Source organism: Corylus avellana, chromosome 8 (assembly GCF_965113065.1).
Source record: "Corylus avellana chromosome 8, dhCorAvel1.hap1.2, whole genome shotgun sequence".
In the NCBI taxonomy this organism is placed as follows: Eukaryota; Viridiplantae; Streptophyta; class Magnoliopsida; order Fagales; family Betulaceae; genus Corylus; species Corylus avellana.
In genome coordinates, this window is record NC_142497.1 from 7,037,205 (window position 1) to 7,058,057 (window position 20,853).

At 36.2% G+C, this 20,853-nt stretch overlaps 2 protein-coding genes across 3 annotated transcripts in view; one reads left to right on the forward strand and one right to left on the reverse strand.

Annotated features, from left to right (window-relative positions):
• Positions 1-6,321, forward strand: part of LOC132163502 (coiled-coil protein) — a 33,139-nt gene extending 26,818 nt beyond the window's left edge. For both annotated transcript variants that reach the window (XM_059573811.2, XM_059573812.2), the window contains 5 exons: positions 3,236-3,308; positions 5,312-5,431; positions 5,544-5,621; positions 5,780-5,830; positions 5,930-6,321. In XM_059573811.2, coding sequence (XP_059429794.2) covers positions 3,236-3,308; positions 5,312-5,431; positions 5,544-5,621; positions 5,780-5,830; positions 5,930-6,031 — 424 coding nt within the window. In that variant the 3' untranslated portion in view covers positions 6,032-6,321. The remainder of the gene's footprint in view (positions 1-3,235; positions 3,309-5,311; positions 5,432-5,543; positions 5,622-5,779; positions 5,831-5,929) is intronic.
• A 502-nt stretch (positions 6,322-6,823) lies between these two features.
• Positions 6,824-12,064, reverse strand: SCPL51 (serine carboxypeptidase-like 51). The gene is made up of 14 exons (XM_059573813.2): positions 11,837-12,064; positions 11,565-11,744; positions 11,393-11,487; positions 11,107-11,214; positions 10,778-11,018; positions 10,576-10,619; positions 10,387-10,454; positions 10,187-10,292; positions 9,782-9,987; positions 9,623-9,692; positions 9,056-9,106; positions 8,459-8,511; positions 8,190-8,322; positions 6,824-7,148 (listed from the first exon to the last, which is right to left on the reverse strand). Exons 2-14 carry the CDS (start codon positions 11,689-11,691, stop codon positions 7,059-7,061), a joined length of 1,392 nt encoding a protein of 463 aa, XP_059429796.2. The 5' UTR covers positions 11,692-11,744; positions 11,837-12,064; the 3' UTR covers positions 6,824-7,058.
• Positions 12,065-20,853: the final 8,789 nt, after the last annotated feature.

Consider the following 20,853-nt stretch of genomic DNA (forward strand, 5'->3'; position numbering starts at 1 on the left):
TTTTATCTATACATACATATAATTTTTTTCACACTTTTGATTTTCATCAAACACCGACATTAATAACATTAAGCTGTATATATATATTTGTTACTTATGTATGCAATGCTCTTTTTGGGATACACCCAAGAAATTAGTGATTGACATAATCGGATATGCTCTTCACACAAACTTGCAATTGCATAATAATGATAGATATGATCGTTCATGATCATGGGATCCTTTTCTTTGATAGACTCATTTGCTGTAATAATTAGAATCAATGGTGACTCCACTATGGGTAGAACTACTTTGTTCTTGCTTGATAGGGGGTTCCCACTCACTGCTCTTGCAAGGGTGCCTAACGCTTTGGATTCCTATGGCCCATGAAATCCAAAGAGAAACTTTAGTGAAGGAATGCGAGACAAAATATAGTGGTGTGAATGTTGTGAAAAACTAGAATAAGAACCAATTTCTAATTGTGGGCAACTTTGTCTGTAAATTGGGACGTTAGGATGTAAAGGTTATATAAATTCTGGGTGCTTACATAAGTGTATCCTTCGTTATATTTCCTTAGTTTCATAAAAAAATTTGGGGGGAAACATAACTCAGATTAGTTTTATGTTGCGGATAGGAATTATGAGCCCAAAGGGACAGAAGAGTCGAAACCCATAGGAGAAGAGGAACAACCAGCCTGTTCCAGTCAGGCTAAAAGATGATGGTAAGCTTTGAAGACAAAACCCGGTTGATGTGAGAAAAAAAGGGGTTGATCCATTATGCGGGGCAGTGTATCAAAGGCGGTTTCAACCGTTAGTTAAGGCTAGATGCTAGAAAGATTGGTACAAAAGAAAGTGCTCCAGTAGATGTTAGAACGGTAGATGTGAGTGGTGAAGTAGCAGAGGAAGGGGTTATTGGGGGACCCTGGCGACAGCTCCGAAGGCAACGATAATAGTTGTCGGAGCAAGTGGGTCTTGCTCAGAAAAGACCAAAGAGCTATTATTTGGTAGCGGAATGGAAAGAATTGATAATGAAGTTTTGCCAAGCTTGGAAATTGTTCAGAAGTCAAAAGAAACCGTTTCAATGTTTGGGTGTTGCACAGACATGAATGAAAAACTGTTTGGTATTGACGGGAAGGGATGTGATGCTGAAATTATGGTTAGCTCGGGAGTTGTTGGAAAGTGTTCAAAAGGTAAAACTGAACATAACAAAGTTATGTTTGAGGTGGGCCAGGAAGGAGTTAAACCGCAGGAGGAGTCTGGGTGTACAGACAGGAACAAAATTATGTTTGAGGGGGGAGGGAGGGAAAGGAGTTAATCACTCGGATGTGTTTGGATGTTGCACAGATAGGAACAAAATACTGTTTGAGGCGGGTGGGGAAGAAGTTCAACAGCAGGAGGGTGGTTTGGTGATACATGGGAGTAGCTCGGATGAGGGTCTGCTCATATCAGTGAAATGAATGGTTTGGGGGTGAATAGGTCATTGGAAGTGGGGATGTTCCTGGAGAGTTTCTTATAGCATAGGGTTTAATCTGTTTTGGGTAACCAAAATTTGTATCAGGTGGTAGGTGGACAACGGATTACAATACCCATCTTGAATTTTGTTTCTTGGAACTCCCTGGCACTTGAGAATGGGGTGGGGAAAGGGGGCTTTGAGGGTAATAAAGGTAGATTATATTGTGGGGATGTGTCTGATCCTTCTTTGGCTGTGGTGATTTGTACATAAGAAGAAAGTAGGGGAAGTGTCATGCTGGATATTCACCCACTTGCTGCAATTGGGGAACAAGGAGGGGATCTTATTCGGTGTCTTCAGATTGGGTGGTTCAGAGGGTAATTTTTTTTGGTCGTGGTTGGATTGTCATGCGAAGGTTGAGGATCAACTTATGGCTTTGTTCAATGCTATTGAAGCTAGTCGACATCAAAGTGGTGTGGGTAGTGTTTCAGATTTGAGTGAGAAATTAGGTAATAGAGAAAACTGTGAATGCTATTGAAGCTAGTCGACGACGTCAAAGTGGTGTGGGTAGTGTTTCAGATTTGAGTGAGAAATTAGGTAATAGAGGAAACTGTGAATTAAAGTGATTGGTGTTAAGTGAATTATGATGTCAAGGGAGGTCAATCTCATAGAGTGACAGGCAAGGGGAGGGGTGGAAAATGGTCATTATGAAATCTAAGATTATATCATGAAATGTGAGAAGCCTGAAATAAGGAGAAAAAGATGGGGTTTAGAAGGCTTCTAATGGGGTGGAAAGCAGATATTGTTTATTTGCAAGAGACAAATGGAGGTTATTACTAGGGAAGTGGCTCATAGTTTATGGGGCTGTAATCAAGTGGATTGGTCGTATTTGGGTTTGAGAGAGGCATCAGGAGGATTTTTATTTTTATTTTTATTTTTAAGTAATTGACAAATATCATTAAAAGTGTAAAGGCACCCCCCAAGTACACATGAAATATATAAGAGGAAGCATCTAACTAGAAGAGAAAGCACCTAACTAGAGGGAGCAAAAATAATAAAGAAATCACTATAATTAATTGTTAAAAAGAGAAACATAAGCAGCTGTCAAAAAATACAAAGTTTTAAAGAAAAATGATTTAATCTCCATAAAGTCGTCTGACGGCCCTCAAAACATATGTCATTCCTTTTCCTCTATAAACACCATAAAAGGCACGCAAACACCATTTTTTACATAGCAACACTCCATGTACTACCAGTAGTTAACTAACAAGCATATAGGTCGACTACACGTTTAGGCATAATCCAAGACAATCCAAAATGAATGAAAAAGGCAATCTAAAAGGCATAAGCCACGTCACAATAAAGAAGACGATAATCCATGAACTTCCCATTCCTCTGGGACATGCAACATTTGTCCTCCACAATGACATGTTGCTTCTTGAGGTTATCCATGGTAAGGATCTTACCTACAGCCGCCTATCAATCAAAAACCGCCTATCAATCAAAAAAGGCCGCCCTCAAGGAAGCCTTAGTCCGTCAAGCACTCTTCCAAGGGAATTGTTAGCCTTCACTACAAACCAAGGAACAATAGAAATATTTAACCTTAAACAACCCTCTTTTGGTGTTATTGCTGTTACTGTTTACAAATTTTGAAGATAATGAGTAATATCTTTATTATTGTTGTTTTTATTATCATAATTATTTCTAGTATTGACAATAATAATCTCTTCAATATTTTTCTTCTCTCCTTGTTTATATGAAAACCACTACCAGTTGACTAGCGTTCTGAAGTGAGTTGTATCAACAGGTATGTTGATCTATTGTTGGGCGAATTCAAGCACTATAAAACAAGACTCGCTCATGGGGAAATCAACAAAGAGGTAATGGTTGGCAGTGAATTTTGGAAGGCACCACCATTAATTTCAAAGAATCAGAAATTTTTCACCTCAAAATTTGTCCTTGTTGATAGGAATTGCTAATGAATAATCCAACCTGTTATTTTCTTTCTTGATCATCGTTGTCTTTCTTCTCATGTGCCATGCTTATACTCTTATGCTATTCCAGCCTCTAGAGTTTCCTTGTTTATTTCCAAAGAAAGTTGCTCCAATATAAGATCACGGTCTTCCAAAATGGCATGTCCTCTCTCTGTAAGCAAGGAGTGGAGTGAGTTGAATTGTAAAGTCTTAAAAGAGCGGGAAGAAGAGAAGAGAGAGAATGTTTAGAAAAGGTATAGGACTGTACATTCAAGTCCTTCACCGTTGCACATATTTATTTAGGATAAATATAATATGATTACAAGAATACCCTTACCCCGAGGGGTTGGCTCAAGTGGTAAGAGCTTTGGTGTTTGTGGTAGTCCATAAGGTCTAAAGTTCAAATCCCCTTGGGTGTAAACAATTCTTTGAGGCCAACCCACCGACAAAGTCGGAGTATTACCTGATCTGTGTAGAGGGAGTGCTTTACATGGGTTTGAGGTTTACCTAATAGGGGTGGGTACATGAAGTGGCTCTGCCTTGGAGGAGTTCCTCATTAAAAAAAAATAAAAAATAAAAAACCCTTGAGCTAAACGCTAACACTCCCCCCTCAAGCTGGAGCATACAAATCTAACAAGATCAGATTCATCCAGAACCACAAAAAGAATTCCAAAAACCAATAAATGAGTCAACCTTGTCCCAAATTTTCAAAAAACCAGCACTCCCATGGAAGGCCGAAAGTCCCAAATTCATAGAAAAATTCAAAACAACCCTACGCATGAACAAACCAGACTTTCTACACCCTATTCAGCCCCAATGGAAGGAGACCCATGCAGCAAAAACTCCCAAACAGCTCCAGATCTACTGATCGAAGAAAAAATTTATGCATCTTTTTGCTGTCTCTCACCATCTTACACAATGCTAAAGCAGGACCCCGTGACTATGAAAAATGACTTGCCTAGTAGCGCTAGGCTGTCTTCTCTTTGTAGTTGTGAGAGCTGGATGGCACAAGGAGTCTTTCTTTAGGAATTCTTAAACTGTGCTGTTGGAATGTGAGGGGTCTGATGGAGCATAAAAATGTTTGAAATTCCAGAAAACTATTGAAAAATAGAAAACTCACATCAGATGGCTTCAAAAAAATTCCGGAAAAGTCTCCATAATTACCATAAGGCTCCAGAGTTCCAGTGATGATATCAGCGATGACTTCAGTGTACGGATGCTGACATCAGAATGCCTGTGTCAGCTGACAAATACCTGTTTCTGATGCCTTTTATGAGTGGATTGGTTGCTTGGATACCAAGTTGAATTGTAAAGTATAGAAGAGGGAAGAAGAGGAGTGTTCAGAAAAGGTTTAAGACTGTACATTCAAGTCCCTTCTCCATAGCACATATTTATATTTGGGTAAACATAATATGATTACAAGAACACCCTGAAGCTATAAGAATAACAAGCTAATATAAAATGTAACAACTCTATTACTTTTGTTTTACTCATCAAAAAAAAAAAAAAACTCTAACACGGTGAGGTCATTAAGTTTTTGGCAATGATGACTTCTGATGTGGTGTCAGAATTTGTGAGGTTCTTGGTTTTAAATCTCGGAAACCCTCATCTATTGAGTTTCTGCTTTTGTGCTTGTTTATGTTTCGTTTCCACTTCCATTGAGTATAAGTTTAAGTTTTTGGGACCTAGTTTCTAACATCTACCAAAAAGATTACTAGATATTAGTATCTTAATAGCGTGTTACCTCCCCTTGTTTGCGCTAGGGCTTTGATGAGGTGATTTTAGCTGCCTATGAATTTGTGTTTAGGGCCCCTAGCAGAAAAGGAGACAGTTTTAATGCTTAGTTGTTGAATGTAATGAAACCCTGAATATGATTGACCAACTTGAATATTATATTCCTATATGCCTAGGTGCAATTCCTCCTCTTAGAATATGGACTTGAGATTGTTGCGGAAACTCTCATTGAAGGTCTATCACGAGTGAAGCGGTGTACTGATGAAGGACGAGCTCTTATGTCATTGGATCTTCAGGTTTCTTTCTAACCATGATAAGAATCTGTACATTGCAACATTTCCTTTGCTTTTTGCTCCCTTTCTTTGAAGCTGGGTATATTTAAGGAGTTTTTTTCTTTATTCCTTTCAGGTTTTAATTAATGGTTTAGGACATTTTGTCTCTGTAAATGTGAAGCCCAAATTACAGATGGTAGAAACCTTCATTAAGGTAAGCGTAATCAAAGATATACTTCAAAAATGATGAGAAAATTTTGGAGTGGTGTGGAATTGCTGGGGGGTTGCAGCTTGACCTCTTTGACATGGATGCCATACTCATTTGTAACTCTGACTATTACTAACTGCCGCTCTCTCTCTCTCTTAATGCAGGCTTACTACCTACCTGAAACTGAATTTGTACACTGGGCATGGGCTCACCCAGTAAGAAGATCCATCCCTATTAAAAAAAAATATGAGAGATTTCTGTGACATTGTTTGATTATTATTTTACATCTTGTGAAAATACATTTTTCCTTGCAGGAATACAGTAAAAGTCAAATTGTTGGGCTGATCAACCTTGTTGCCTCAATGAAAGGTTGGAAGAGGAAAAACAGGTTGGATGTACTGGAAAAGATTGAGTGAGCAGGGATGGAATTTTAGTTAACTCCATTCTTTTTCTTTTTTTTTTTTTCTTTTTTTTTAATGGTTCTTTGTACGAGTAATGTATTTTTGGATGGTATTCTGATCTCAATCCCTTCATTATTATGTAGAGTATATTTTGAGGTTGTATATCTTCAGATGTCCTAGTATATATCTGAGCTTGTAATATATGATCATCCCTTTTAAGGGAACATCAAATGTAATTTTGGATCACATAATAGGCGAAATAATGAGTTTATATGGAAATAATCAAAGTCCCGATTCCACTTTCACTTGCATTTGGTCCTTTTTGTTGCATCCATTTGATCTTTTTTGTTCTTAATCTAATTACTAGCAAATATCTTCTGTTTTTTCCACTGCTTTGAGTTATGATGTATTGCAATAATTATTCAAAAATACAAAGGTTAAGCTTGGTGCAAGGATTGACTATTCTATTAAAAAAAAATGAATATCTTTTATTGAAAATTGAAGGTGGAATAGAATAACCTTAAAATAGCCATTCTCGCCGCCCATAAGGGAATGACTATTTATAGTGTTAAAAGTACATGTATACTTAAGCTCTTAATAAAGGCTTATTTGCTTTTAATGGAATAGTTATTTTGCTTATCAAACGAACTTTAAAGTCCAAAAATATATAATTCACCGATCAAATGAGTTGGCAGAGCAGCCTTGATCGAAGTACTAGCAATAATGGATAGAAATTTCCATGTCATGGATGGGTTTCTGAAGCTGGTGAATGCATGGATAGAAATTCACAAGAGAAGAAGAAAGAAGAAGATAGAAATTTCTGTTATTCAATAAAAGAAATAAATTATGTACTTTGGTGGGTGAAGGATAATGGGGATAATGAATCAAACTGTGACATAAAAATATATAATCTCTGTCCTCTCATCTCAGTCTCTACTGTTGGTTTGCTTGCTTGCTTGCTTGTTTGTTGACTCTGTCCAAGCCCTCTTTCTTGTTTTTGCTTCCCTTCTACACTCTCTGGCTGGCTCTGGTTTCTCCTTCTTCACTTTCTACGTACAAGCCTAGAAGCCGCTGGTGACTGCGTGATGGCACCCACCATTTTTAATGCAACGCACGGCTGTTCAGCCGGTACCTGCAATTACCATCACTCAACAGTCTTTCAGAAAAGTCTCATTTAAAAAAAAAAAAATTCATTTTTAATCCTCAAGTTATTTGTCTAAATTATTAATATTTCAGACCGACAATCACCGAATTCCCTCGCCACCCATTTTGAGAAAGAAAAAGGTCAGGGAGAAACTGGTCTGGTCTGGTCTGGTCTGTTATTTTGTCTTCTGATTTCCCGACTCCGTGCTGACACCATATCTCTTCTTCTGTAGTACTTTTGCCGTAAGCGCCTGGGCTGTCAGTTTACCCTACTAACCCTCACGTAATTGTCATGCACCTTTACTGTACAAGTCAAACTCCAATCTCACACGTTCTCCTAGCGCGTGGCCTCGCTAATCTCTCTAATTCTTGATTACATTCACCTACAGACCTACTATGTTTTTTGTCTTTAATAATTTTGTTAGGTGCAGTGGGAGCCACGCGCACATGAGGTACCTCGGTGGGACGGGTCAGAAACCCCATGTGTTGTGTGTTTCACAGCATCCCATGTTTATTATTTACTCGTAAAGTCAGAAATCATGCATGCAGGCAGAGGCAGGGGTAACTTGTTTGTTTGATGTTTCTTTTCTTTTTCAAATGTTTTGACTATTTGTGAGGTTGTCTCACTGCTGCCCTAATTCAATCCTGAGTTTTCTGATGGAGGGCCTGGATTAATTGAAACTATCATGATTGTGACATCTCAACTACAGAGACAAACTACAGAAGGCAAACAGTATATGTTGTTTTTATGTCAATAATGGGCTATTGGCGAGACTGAAAGAAAGTGTCACTTGTTTCGCTTTGCTTTGCTTTGCTTTGGGGGAAGTTAAGGTATGTTGTATGCTAAGCTACACGAACCTTCTTTTTTATACTCTCTAATAAGAGATTAGAAAACCCTATTGTGGAAAGCCGACATGACAACTATCACATCGTGGAATAAGAACGTAGAAAAGAGAGTTTGTGTAGCGTTTTTCTCCGTTGAAAAAAGGGTAATGATGAGGAGAGTGAAAGATGGTTTTGTTTTACTTACAAAGTGGCCTGCTCCAAGTATCCAATACATGTGTAGGTTTTTCGACGACTTGGTGAAACCTTGGGTGCCTTTTTTATCCCCACAATAGAGATTGGTTCTGTCCGTGCTCAAGAAATTATGTAGCCCTTCCCACCTGACAACACAAACCCCCTTCAACATATATATATATATATATATATATATATATATATATATATATAGCAGCAAAAAGGAAAAAGAAAAAAAGGTATGGATAAACACAATGGGAAGAGAGAGGTCAGGAGAGTTACTTGAGCTTCTCAATCCATGCTTCTGTCCCCTTGGTTGCACATATAAGATCAAGCTGCAATTCATAAAATAACAATCAGAACATTAACCGTATAATTGTGTTTGAAAACTACTAAGAGTGCGTTTAGCACTGTAATTTTAAACTAAATCGCAAAAAAATATCTTTTGAGAGTACGTTTTTTAAAAAATTGCATTTTTCAAATCGCACGTTTTGAAATGACAAATCCAAACGGATCCTAAATGATCCCCCTTAAGTCAACATTAGTTTCCAAAGAAAGCCAGAGAGATGGGTGGTCCAGATGGGAAACCCACCACATGTCTAATCCTTTTAAGTCTTTATATGGGCATTGAGAGTCTGTTTGCTAGTGGCCTTAAAAATGGACTTATATTATTCTTCTCAAAATCAATCTCCAACATTTTTATTTTTTATATCATATTAATCACTTTTTATTACTATTTAAATTAAAAAAAAATTACTACAAACTTTTTTTCTCACATCAATCAAATCTGCTATAATTTCAGGCCACTTCATTTTTTAAGGGCAATGGCAAACATAGCCTCAGGGGTATTGTTGAGAAAGACAAGATGAGAAATCTTACTTGCCCGTTGTACACAGTCACATTCACCCCTTTAGCAAGGAGCTCATCGACCTGTAAAAGAATAAGATAAGGTCTCAATTATATAACATCTTTTATGGCAATAACTGTAACCACCATCTCCATCGATGAATTTAAAAATAAACAAATAATAAAGTAATACACCTATGCTCCCATGTGAAACCAAAATGATGCCAAATAGGTAAGGATGAAGGAAATTTGGTCCCTCCATAAAATATCAGTTTGGATGAAAGGTCTGATCTTTCTATTGGTTGTATGACAGCAAAAGAGAATCTTGATTTCTGTGGCTACCAAACAACTGATTGCTTGTTAAGCTGGAAATGGGAATAACATGCAGAAAAAGCAAGCGAGTTCATCATACTTTCACTGGACTCAAGGAAGCCAAAGGAGAGAAATTTAAGATATATTACATTATTCTGTTTTCTATCCCTCACATTTCTTGTTCCAAATAGGCTTAAATGCCACTGATTCATGCTCAATAAGAGTTGATTTGTATGGATAATGCAAAACCCTTTACCCTTTTAACTTCTCCAATGCCAAACTTTTTACCTCATTAATCCTAGGCTTCATGAAATCGCCTTCCAGCTCTGTAAAAACATTGTCTGACTGCCCTCCCCACCTGGAAAGAAAACATTCATACTTCTTTGATGGATTATATAACTTTCAGCAATTTTTGTTGTCCTTTTAGAGAGCAGAAAGAAAACTCACGTCACATTTTCCGGAATCTTAAGCTTCTCTTTAATGGGGCCATTCATCAAGCTATCCAAACCACCACCACCACCACCAGGAGAAGACCTTGACCTTAAGGAACTTAAATATCTTGAATATCTTTTTAGTGCAATCCCTTTTGATAATTCTATGGCTGTGAAGGATGCCGCATCGGATCCTGAATCCAATAGAAAATTGTAGAAGTCCTGCAAATCCAATACAAACTCAACATGAAATTAGCAGATTATGGTTAAAGAGTATGACACATTTAATTAAATGAGTCGAGTTAAAATTAACATATATAGCCTTATACACCCGTGCTTTGACATAACCCGAACCTAATACGCAAACGCGAATTACTACCCTACAGGTAATTAGTCAATATGGGGTCTAGGTGTACTGTACCACATTATTGCTGCTCCTGCTAATCAGTGACTCAAGTAGCATCCATGATTTGGTTGCCTCAACATATTGACCTTGCTCAATTTGCTGCTTAATCTTCTGAGCTACACTGTATTCTGAAATGGGTTTGTTAGTTAACTGAAAATTTTCCAATACTAAGATAGTTTTCTTCTACATTTTAGTTTTAAGTGGATAAACTAGACCTGTCTGAGTAATGCAGCCCATTGTAGTCAAGCCGAGAGACATCTTTGAGAAGAGGACCCCATGAAAACTGCATATCAAAATTGAAATCTGAACAACTGAATATAAGGGTTTCTATATAACATACTGTAATTCTCAGAATCAATAGTCAAGCTAAAGCATGTGAATTGGACAAATCAAAAACTATGTACCACAAAATCTTCTGGGGAGATCCAGCTGTCTCCTAATACAACTCCTACACATGGAAGAAACATGAAAGTTGCAGTATTAATGATAGATTGAGCACATGAAAGTGGCCCATGTCTTTTTTTTTTCTTTTTTTTTTTCCTCTCCTTTTCTTTTTCAGGTTCTTGATATTGCTAAGTGGAGAAATGTTGCTTGAGAAGAGATTACCTCCCAGTTTAAGCTTCAATTTCCCGGCTTCTATGGCTCTTAGTGCTGACAGTGCAAGAGTGACAGCATATTTCCCACCATAGGACTCTGCCACAATGAACAGAGGACTCTTTTGGAGGCTCTCATTTTTATTGAATATCTTCTCCAACAATGTGGTTAAATCGTTTCCTGCCTCTTCATCGGTTTTGACATACAGTTTTTCATCATCCACAAAACTATATCCGGTTCCAACTGGATTATCCTGCATTACACCGAATCATTTGATTAAAAGAACCAACAAAATTCAAATCGTTTTCTTCATAACAGAGTTCTAACCATGGCTGACTTACCACAAACAGAAGATCAGCTATTTGCAACCATGTCGAATTCCTCGGCTTCAAATCGGTGTCTAATGGCCCAACCTCTTCAAAATTCCCTATCCCAACTCCTGAAGCGCCCTGATTTTGCAGGAAGAAAAAAAAATACAGATGAGGAGAGTGAGTATGAATATGAAAATGAAAATCTGGGAATTCACATATGAAGCATGAAGAAACGAGTATATATGTTTTAGACAATCGTAAAAGCCCTGAGTTTTTTTATTCATTCATTTTCAAAACCAATACAATATATACTCACCGGGCCGCCCTGCAACCAAAGGATGATAGGCCATGGCTTGGAGGCATCCTCAACTCTGTAGGGACTTCTGTAAAGCCACCAGAACATGTGGGCTTCTGTGTAAATATCAACACCCCGTTTGAGAAAATTAAAAAGAAGGAAAATTTATACAATTATGAACCATTTGGCTTACTGGGTCTGACTTCAACATATCCCCATTCCTCTGATCCATCTGTTGTTCTTGAAGCTTCTGCTATTTTTCCAAGAAACAGAGGAGAAAAGAACAGAAGAGAGAAAATAACACCACCCCACTTTCCCATTTACAAAGCAGCGATGTCAGAGATTGACCTCTCCAATTGATCAAGCAAAAATGCTGTAAAGGGAGAGAATATATTTGAAGCTTATTTTGTCTGTGTCTTGAACATTAATACAAAATAGGGGTAAATACATAGGAGGGAGACTTACACGGATAATTTGAGATAAGGTTCTTCTATCAATAGCTTATTAACAACCCACTCGACAGCTTTTAATTGCTTTAATGCAACCCATTGAATCAACAAACAAAATATGGAATTCAGTGGGATGAAAACAATGACAGCTATAAATAATAATATATCCTTGAAAATATTTTTCAGGGTTTCTTTCCTTTTGTCGCCTTATTGATTGACTCTTGATGGTGCTCAATCTCCATTGACAGGTATTATGACACAACTGCAAGGTTGTTTTTATCTCATCTTTAAAGAAAAGAAAAAGAAAGGAGATTGCTTGCTTGCAGGAATGTAGTTTTGTTTGGCAGTGAAGATTGAAATGCAATGCAACTGTTCTTTTATCTCAGATTCTCAGTGTGTGGTTGGATTTTGTTTTGTTAAAAGAATGCCCATAAAGTAAGGGGTTTGAATATCTTATTACCTTTTCAAGTGGAGAAAAATGTGGAAGCTTGGAATATGTATTTTGACTCTCGTCCACAGAGCTTCAAGAATTAAAAATAAAAAATAAAAATAAAGAGACTAGATTCACCCACTCATTGACCAATCACAGTGGCTCCATTGAACTGGTGAACTCCCAATGATTCGTCCTCCACAAATGCAAGCCATTTACTATACACACATAATAGTATTCTATGTGTGTGTGTGTGATTACTACGTTTCCTTTCAAAGAATGCAGCTTTCCGCGGAAATCTATACATTTGTGTGTGTGTGTGGGGGGGGGGGGGGGGGGGGGGTGGGTTTGCCGTATTTTGGTGCTGTATTTTGGTGTTTTTTTTATTTTTATTTAGTTATGGTGTTTTTATGCAGCCTTTCTGGTGTTTTGTTGCTGTTGTATTTTGTGGTTTATCGTCTCCCTGCTCAGTTGTGGTTATTTGTTTTAGTGGAGACTTTGTAGCCTGTTTGGTTTTCGGCAATATTCTCTCTGCAACAACTTCTTGACCGTGGTTGTTGCCGGTACCGTTTGGGGCTCTTAACCGAGTCCTTTTGCGCCTGGATACCGTTTCGTGCGGCCCTTAGAAAGGCCCGGAACCTTTTTGGAATCATTGCCTACTGTTACTATGTGTTTATGTGTTTTTTCTTGTATTGTCATTTTTGTTTGGGTCTTGTTGTTGGGGAACCCACCCCACTTTGATTGTTTATTTCCCTGTAACCCTTATTCCATTATTGCTTAGAAGAAAAAAAAAAAAAAGAATTTAATAAAATAAAAATAAAAATATATTAATAACAAATAACACACACAAAAAAATAATAATAATAATAATAATAATAATAGAAACGAATTATAGTTGTAAAATTCAACAATTTTATAGGTGAAATTGTGAGTCCACGTCTCAACAAGTAAAACCTCCAATCAAACTGTTTGTGTCACGTGAGCCCTCCTGCTCTTATAAAGCCTCTCTCTCTTTTGTTTAACTGAAAACATTAAATATAAAACTGACTTGAATCAAGGTAATACTTTCCTTAAAATAGATGCTCAATTTTTTAAAACAATAAAGCACTTTTGAGGTAAACACCTGTGTGATTAATATATTTTTCAGGAATCAAAATGAGAGACCCAAAAACTAAATATATAAATAAATAGCTTGTTAGTTCACCTAAGGGGTGTTAAACGAGCAAGCCGTTTGCGAGTGAGTTTGGGATTGACTCGTACTCGACTCGATTATTAAATGAAGTGTTTTGTGAACACAAATACTTGCTCAAATAAATATTAAACGAAGCAAGCTCAGCTTGACTCAGTTAGGCTCGTGAACAGCTCGTATGAGGCTCGAATTGGTAGTTGTTCACATAGTTGCTCATATTAATATTAAAAATTGATGATTTTTTTTTTCTTAATAGCATCATTTTATTATAAAATGATGCATATCCTCTCTCTTCGAAATCAAGTGTCTTGTTGTCTTGACTCAGGCTCCATACTTGGCTAGCCAAGCTAAGCAAATACTCATATGTAAGCTGGCTTCTTGAGCCATTTAAGAGTACTTGAAGTTTAAATTTATAATAAAAAAATAAATTAAATATAAGAGTCATCGGCTCAACTTATTATGAGCTCGAACTTGGAGCTCGATTTTTTGGCTCGTCTTTAAACTCGGCTTGAGCTCGAGTAAAATTTAAATGAACCGAGCCTAAACAAGGAAAGCTCGCTCAAGCTCGGCTCATTTACACCCTTTCACCTGAAAAAAAAAAATAAAAACTTGTAATTAATACTTCACCTAAAAATAATAATAATAATAATAATAAAAAAATTGTTACTAGCTTTGTCAACTATCATGCTCAAATATTAAACCATTTACATTCGTACAATATTTCATTTACTAGCATATGATAAGCGGAAAAACATGAATGATGGATCAAGTTTAATTTTGTTAGAAACAAATTAATTTTTAGACCGAACCTCTACTGTCTTCCTTGCCGTTAAGGGTTTAGGTATGGATATAAATAAGTGATTGTTTCAATTTGTGACCTTGTGGTAGATGAATGGTTTGATTATTGTTTCTGAGGGTGATCAATTTTGATAAGTTGTGGATTGGTGATATGAGAATTATGTTTGTAGTGATTATTTGAGTACCTAGAGATATTTTTGTGTTGATTATTTATTAGGTGAAAAAAAAAAAAATTGGGTATACTAAATACATTAGAATGCCCAAATCTTTTATTAAAAATAAGTAAATTAACATCGTTTACTGATTATTTTTAAAATTTTACATCATTTAAAACTAAACGGATAAATATTGAATTCGTTAAAAGGAATGACGTAAACATATTGTTGAGTATACATGTGTGAATGCAAGTGATTAATATAGCATGGTTGAGTCCAAATTTATAGACTTAAGCTATTGAGACGTGTAGTATTTCAAAATACTATATTATGGGATCATTAAAAAAACTCTTCAGGCATCAATCTTCTTAACAAATGGTATATATAATAAGACTTTCCAATATGGCAATATATATGTTTAATTACGTACCTTTACTAAGCGAGGTTAATTGTTTTTTTTTTCTTAAAAAGTACCATTGTAATTAGAGCTGCATAGATAAACTAGTAGCAAGAATAAACCACATACAATGCGACAAGACATTGATTCTATTTTTTTAAGGCAGGTAAAACAGGGAAACAAACATGTCAGCCTCCCAAAAACTCAGAAATGTTGTCTGGATCTTCTAACCAATTGTTACAAGTACCCATCGAGCTTCTCATTTGTTCCCTTTCAGATCGATAACTTCAATGAATTAAGCTCCTGGCCTCTTCAAAAAACTCTCTTGGGCCTAGGTGGATATTTGCTGGCGACGGGCGATTATGCCAAGTGGCTGCCAAGGGCTTCAACACAACATAGAAGAAATGGTCGGATTTATTGATCAATCCAAAACAAAAAGGCCAGAATTATAATAAGCATAATATTAATTCAAAACTCATTTACATTGACCTCTCTTCAAATACCAATTTAATAGAAATTAAACAATGATGAAAAAAAAAATTAAAATAATACCAGTGTAATTAATAAAACCTTGAGCATTGAACCTTGAAACTGAGAATGATTCAGAGTTTGTGAAAGTTGGCAGAAAACATGGAAATCATTTGAGGCTTTTGATTCTCTCATCATTCATGCATGTGGACTTCTGAGTTTACGGAAAGTTGAAGTGCACATTTGCACCATGGATCACCATCATAGTGGCAGTACACATTTATGGTCCACATGTGTATTTGAATTTTCATTAAGCGTAACAATAGTGAATGTTTCATGTTGTTTAGCTTAAGTACAATTTTAACCATGTGTATAGAAGTTTTTTGGCACCTCTTCCCCTTACAAGCTAAGTTTTGAGAATGAGTTATACATAAAGTTCGTATAATTTGGTATTAGAGCCAATCACTACGTCTGGGGTTTGAGTCAAGGAAGGAGTGGCTTATAGGACAGAGTAAGCTGTCGTGAGCTTTAGTTACAGAACGCGGTGGTATGTTACAATCTTAAGTGTTCCACCTAGCAATTTAAGTACAATCTTAACAAACTGTACATCATCAATTCTTTGGCACCCTCTTTTTACAAACCGATTTTCAAGAGTGGATTTTACTTAAAAGTTTGTTTCATTGGGCGTTTCATTGGGTTAGATCATCAAGGAAGAAGGGGAAGCCTAATCTATTGAATTAACATTGGGGGGTAGGGGCAGTTGGAGAAAAGAAAACAGTTTGGTTCAACCTTAATATTTAAGGTTAAAATTTGTTTGAATTTGCAAACCCCATTGAAATAATTCTAGCTAGAAAGGTCTTTAAGAGGTAGCTCAATCGACTAGGGATCACGCCTCATGAAACGGAGGTCACTAGTCGAATCCTCTTCCCCCCTCTTGTGTGGACATGTCTTAAAAAAAAAATAATAATAATAATAATAATAATTCCCTAACTAGAAAGAGGCCTATGCATGGCGGCCTTCATTAGGCAGTAGTAATTTTATGGAGAAAGTAATCAATGCAATTTAGAGTGTAAATATGTAAGCATAAGTGATATGATTAAGCCCTATGTCGTTTAGTGGTCACAAGATCTCCACAAATGATCCTTCAAAAAGGACCATGATGAAAAAAGTTCTATTGGGACTACTGTAGTACTCGATATTGTGATCACACGTGAAAGGGACCATGGCTCTAGAACGCTGTGTAGCTTTTAAGCAAAGGATTTATAGGAAACAAAAATTGTCTGTTAAGGCCATACTACTTCTAATGAAGACATCTATATCCAAAAATAAAAATAAAAAAGTCATATTTATAGCAGCAGATTGAAGTCATATTTACGTCATCAACCCCATCTTCTTTTCATCCTTTAATTCTATGTGGTGCAGTGCTCTCACAACATTTAATGCATGAGAATTCGTTTTTGAGTTGTGGGAACCACGCTACATATCGGGGATTAGTTGTTGTTTAGACAACAACCCGGCATTAGGCAAGAAATCAATTTCTTTCCCCCACAAGATCAAATAATTTTCCAACTCTCGATTCTTTAGGCTCCACTATCATAATGTGACACTATTAAATGATTTACAATTGGATTCCAACATGGAAAGAAATTATAAGACTTAGGGGCTAATGATGGTGATGAATGATGATGATGATGTGCATTTATAAACTCCCTTTTGCCACAATGTGAACACTTCTTCACATGTGAGAAATTATCGTCGTCTTTCTAACACGGAGGCTCGGGATAATGAAATGAATACTATCTGTTTCATTTGAAACGGGGAGAATGAAAGAGAGGTGGAATTTATACAAATAGATTATGTAAAGTTAATAGTATACAAATTATGAGAAAAGCGTCATGGTATTGGTGTTGTCCTAAGGAATCAAACAAATTAAGCTCACGCGTAAACATATGCTTGTAGGGTCACATTGCTGTAACCCAGCTGTGCTAAGTACCAATTACAATCATTTTTGCCTACAATTAGCTGTCACTTTGAAGCTTGTACGTAGGTTGTTGGACCTACTTCTTCACAAGAATTTATAGCCTCCACGCCACATATAAAGGCATACTTTGTCAATAAATAAATCATATCTTATTGTTTTATAAATACATTATGATATGGTTCATTTAGATTGAAAGGAACACTTGCATTTCTCACTGTTGAGCTTTTTTTTTTTTTTTTTTTTGGCGATTCTCAGCAAATAGGTATTACTATAATCATGTCCAAATATAATAATTACAGTTAGCCTCTTCCGCTTTTTTCTCAAAAATAAAAAAAATTATTGGGTTAACCATTTTTTTTTCTTGGGAAAAGTACACTTTACCTTCCCAAGGTGTGGGACGATTTTTAATTCGACTTCTAATGTTTCAATTTTTGCAATGCACACCCCCCCCCCCTCCCAAACTTTCAAATTTTTGCAATTCAATCAATTTTATCCCAAAATTCCTATATTGCTCATAATTTTTTATTTTTTTATTTTTATAAAAAAAAATTTAAAGAAAAATCCGAGATGGCTACGTGATCTGGCTATTTTTGTACCCCCAATTTTTATTTTTTATTTTTTATAAAAAAATTTTAAAAAAAATTAGGGGCAATATGAGAATTTTAAGATAAAATTGGTCGAATTGCAAAAATTTAGAAGTTTGGGGGATGTATTGCAAAAATTGAAACATTAGAGGTCGAATTGAAAATCGCCTCAAACTTTGAGGGGGTAATGTGTAATTTTCCCTTTTTTCCTTTTATATATATAGAACTTGGAAACCCAACTTTGAGAAACTTGGGCTTGATCCATGGGCCTGGTGATGGAGTATCCAATCTGGGTTCGCTGCATAGAGGGCCTGATTTGGGCATACGGCCCAATTATCTGACTCGCCCCGCAGGGCAAATCATGGTGATTCAATAGATAGATAAATGATTAAAGAAAAGAGGATTACATTACTCATATAATCTCAATCAAAGAGATTGATGTGTTGGATTCTTAACGATCGTAGGATTGTATAATTAATCTCAGGAAGGATTTCTCCCGTTAGGGTGGAAATCCTGTGGAGATCAAGAGAACTTGAACACACATTCTGTACGTAACAAAACCAACGTACGTAAGATTGAGATAGTGTTTGTGTTCTCCTAGGACTCTATTTATAGAGTCCCAACTTAACTCTTGACCAAGAGTTATGTCTCTTGACCGGTTACCTCCACTGGAAGTTATATTACCTTCCTGTATATATTATACAATCTGGTGTGGGTATGACCACACTTATAATAGTGTGATCATCCTATGCACCTTCATCTCCCACTTGATCATACTATTATGATCGGTAATAAAACCCTAGTTATACATGTTTACCTTTGGTACCATAAAACATGTCAACTCCTTATCTGCTAACGCTTGCAGACAATAGTCAGATTATAACATCTTTGATGTGTACACACTTATGTTATTTTATCTGATTGCACCTTTTTATCATATGTGTCTTACTGACGACATACTAGTGGTGACTTTACTTGCTATATAATCTAAGCAAATAACATTAATTATCCATAGTTGGGAATACAGTCCACACCCAAACTACAACTAATGATTTTTACATAGTAACCATATGTAAACTTGTATTGAATTTTTCATTCAATTTCTTATCTCCAAGGTTATCCCTATTTGAGATTTACATTGACACTTCTTTCCGATGACTATCGGTATATAGATACTATACCAAACTTAACATAATGCCTTTAAGTGGACTTTACACATTTATGTCTGTTTATGATATCTATATTCACAAGTGTCATTCACCCAAGAATGTTCATTACATTTAATGAGGCGTAAGAAATGCATACCATCATTCATTCAGGCATTCCCTGAATCCTTCTGATTATGCCGTTTTTACCATTAGTTGAGCATGATTACCATGGTAGTAATAATTTTGCCCCATGCCAACTCTCATCTGTAAAACCTATAGATTGTCGTCAGATCATGACATGGCTATACGTGCGCACGTTTTCGTCATCTTATCTGACCGCATCCTTTACTATATACTTCCTTACCGATAGTATATTAGGGATGACTTCATTTCGCTATCTCTCAAACGAATGGCATCAATTCTCCATGGTTGGGAGTATAGTCCACACCCATTCCACAATTGACGACTTTAGTCGTACACAAAACCATGTGTCGATCTGCGCTAAATTTTTGATCAAGTACTTCCTTTAAAGCCATTATTCCTATGGTTTTCCTTGATACACCTTATTAGCGTCTTTTTACACTCTCTGAGCATAGATACTATCCAATCTCAACATAATGCCTTTCAGTGGACTTTACATTTATGTGAGATGTAATATCCATACCTCATTAGTGTCATCTGCCCTTAATTGACCAATTCTTTTCCCATTAGGTAGAAGTGCATAAAATCGTTCTTCCAGGCATCCCCGGATCCTTCCGACTATGCGTCAACCCATGTAGCTCTCACCTAGGTGTATTTCAATCCATTGTTGCTACATGCCCACTGAATTCATCCAGAGGCAACCCCTTGGTCATAGGATCGGCTACCATCTCTATTGATGAAATAAATTCAACATTTATTTCACATTTCTTCACTATATCTTGAATATAGTGATAACTTCTATAAATGTGTTTGTCTTTGGAGCTATGTGCTCCATTTTTTATTAAAGAGATAGCATACTTATTATCATAAAACACATTTATTGGTCTACTAGGTATACCTAAATTAAATTGTCGACAAAAAATTAAATCCAAACCAAATTACTTACCTTTGTGCTGCATGTAATGTACTAAGCTCCATTGTGAACTCCGCAACACAGCCTTGTTTCTTTTTGAAACCAAGAAACAACCATTCCACCAAATAGAAATATGCATTCACTTGTAAATTTTTTTTATCATCTAGATAACCTGCAAAACCTGCATCGCTAATACTTGTCATAACATACATGAGGATGCCCATAGCCTGGGCATAGGAGACATTTTCATTTCTTTGTTATTTACTCCTCATTTCTAGAGCACATAGTCACTTTGCTCTTCGCAGACAAGTGTGCTCAAAACTTTACAATTCTCCAAATTGTACCTTTTGAACACTTTATTCAGATAATTTTCGATCCAAAAACAATAATCTTGAATTTCTATATCCAGAAATTCTTGTACCAAGAACATGAGTGTCATTACCCATGTCTTTCATTTTAAAATTTGGATCTTGAGAATGCCTTTTATTTCATTCATCATATCTGAACAATTATCAGCTAACAATATACCATTAACATATAATGGCTATATTATTAACTTATCTTGGCACCTTTATGTGTAAACACAATGATTTAACGAACTCATCTCATATCCTATTTCCAGTATAACTTGGTGGAACTTCAAATACCACTGTGTCATTATCACTCAAAACATAATGATCTCTGAGTATACTTGACAGTTGCCTTTATCTCTTACTCCCACTGTTTCCATCACTTGCATCCACAAGTAATTGATTTTTAAACTTTCTTTTACTCCCACTCTTTTGAACATATGTGTCTTGTTCATCTTGTAATGGAGTATCTTGTAGTT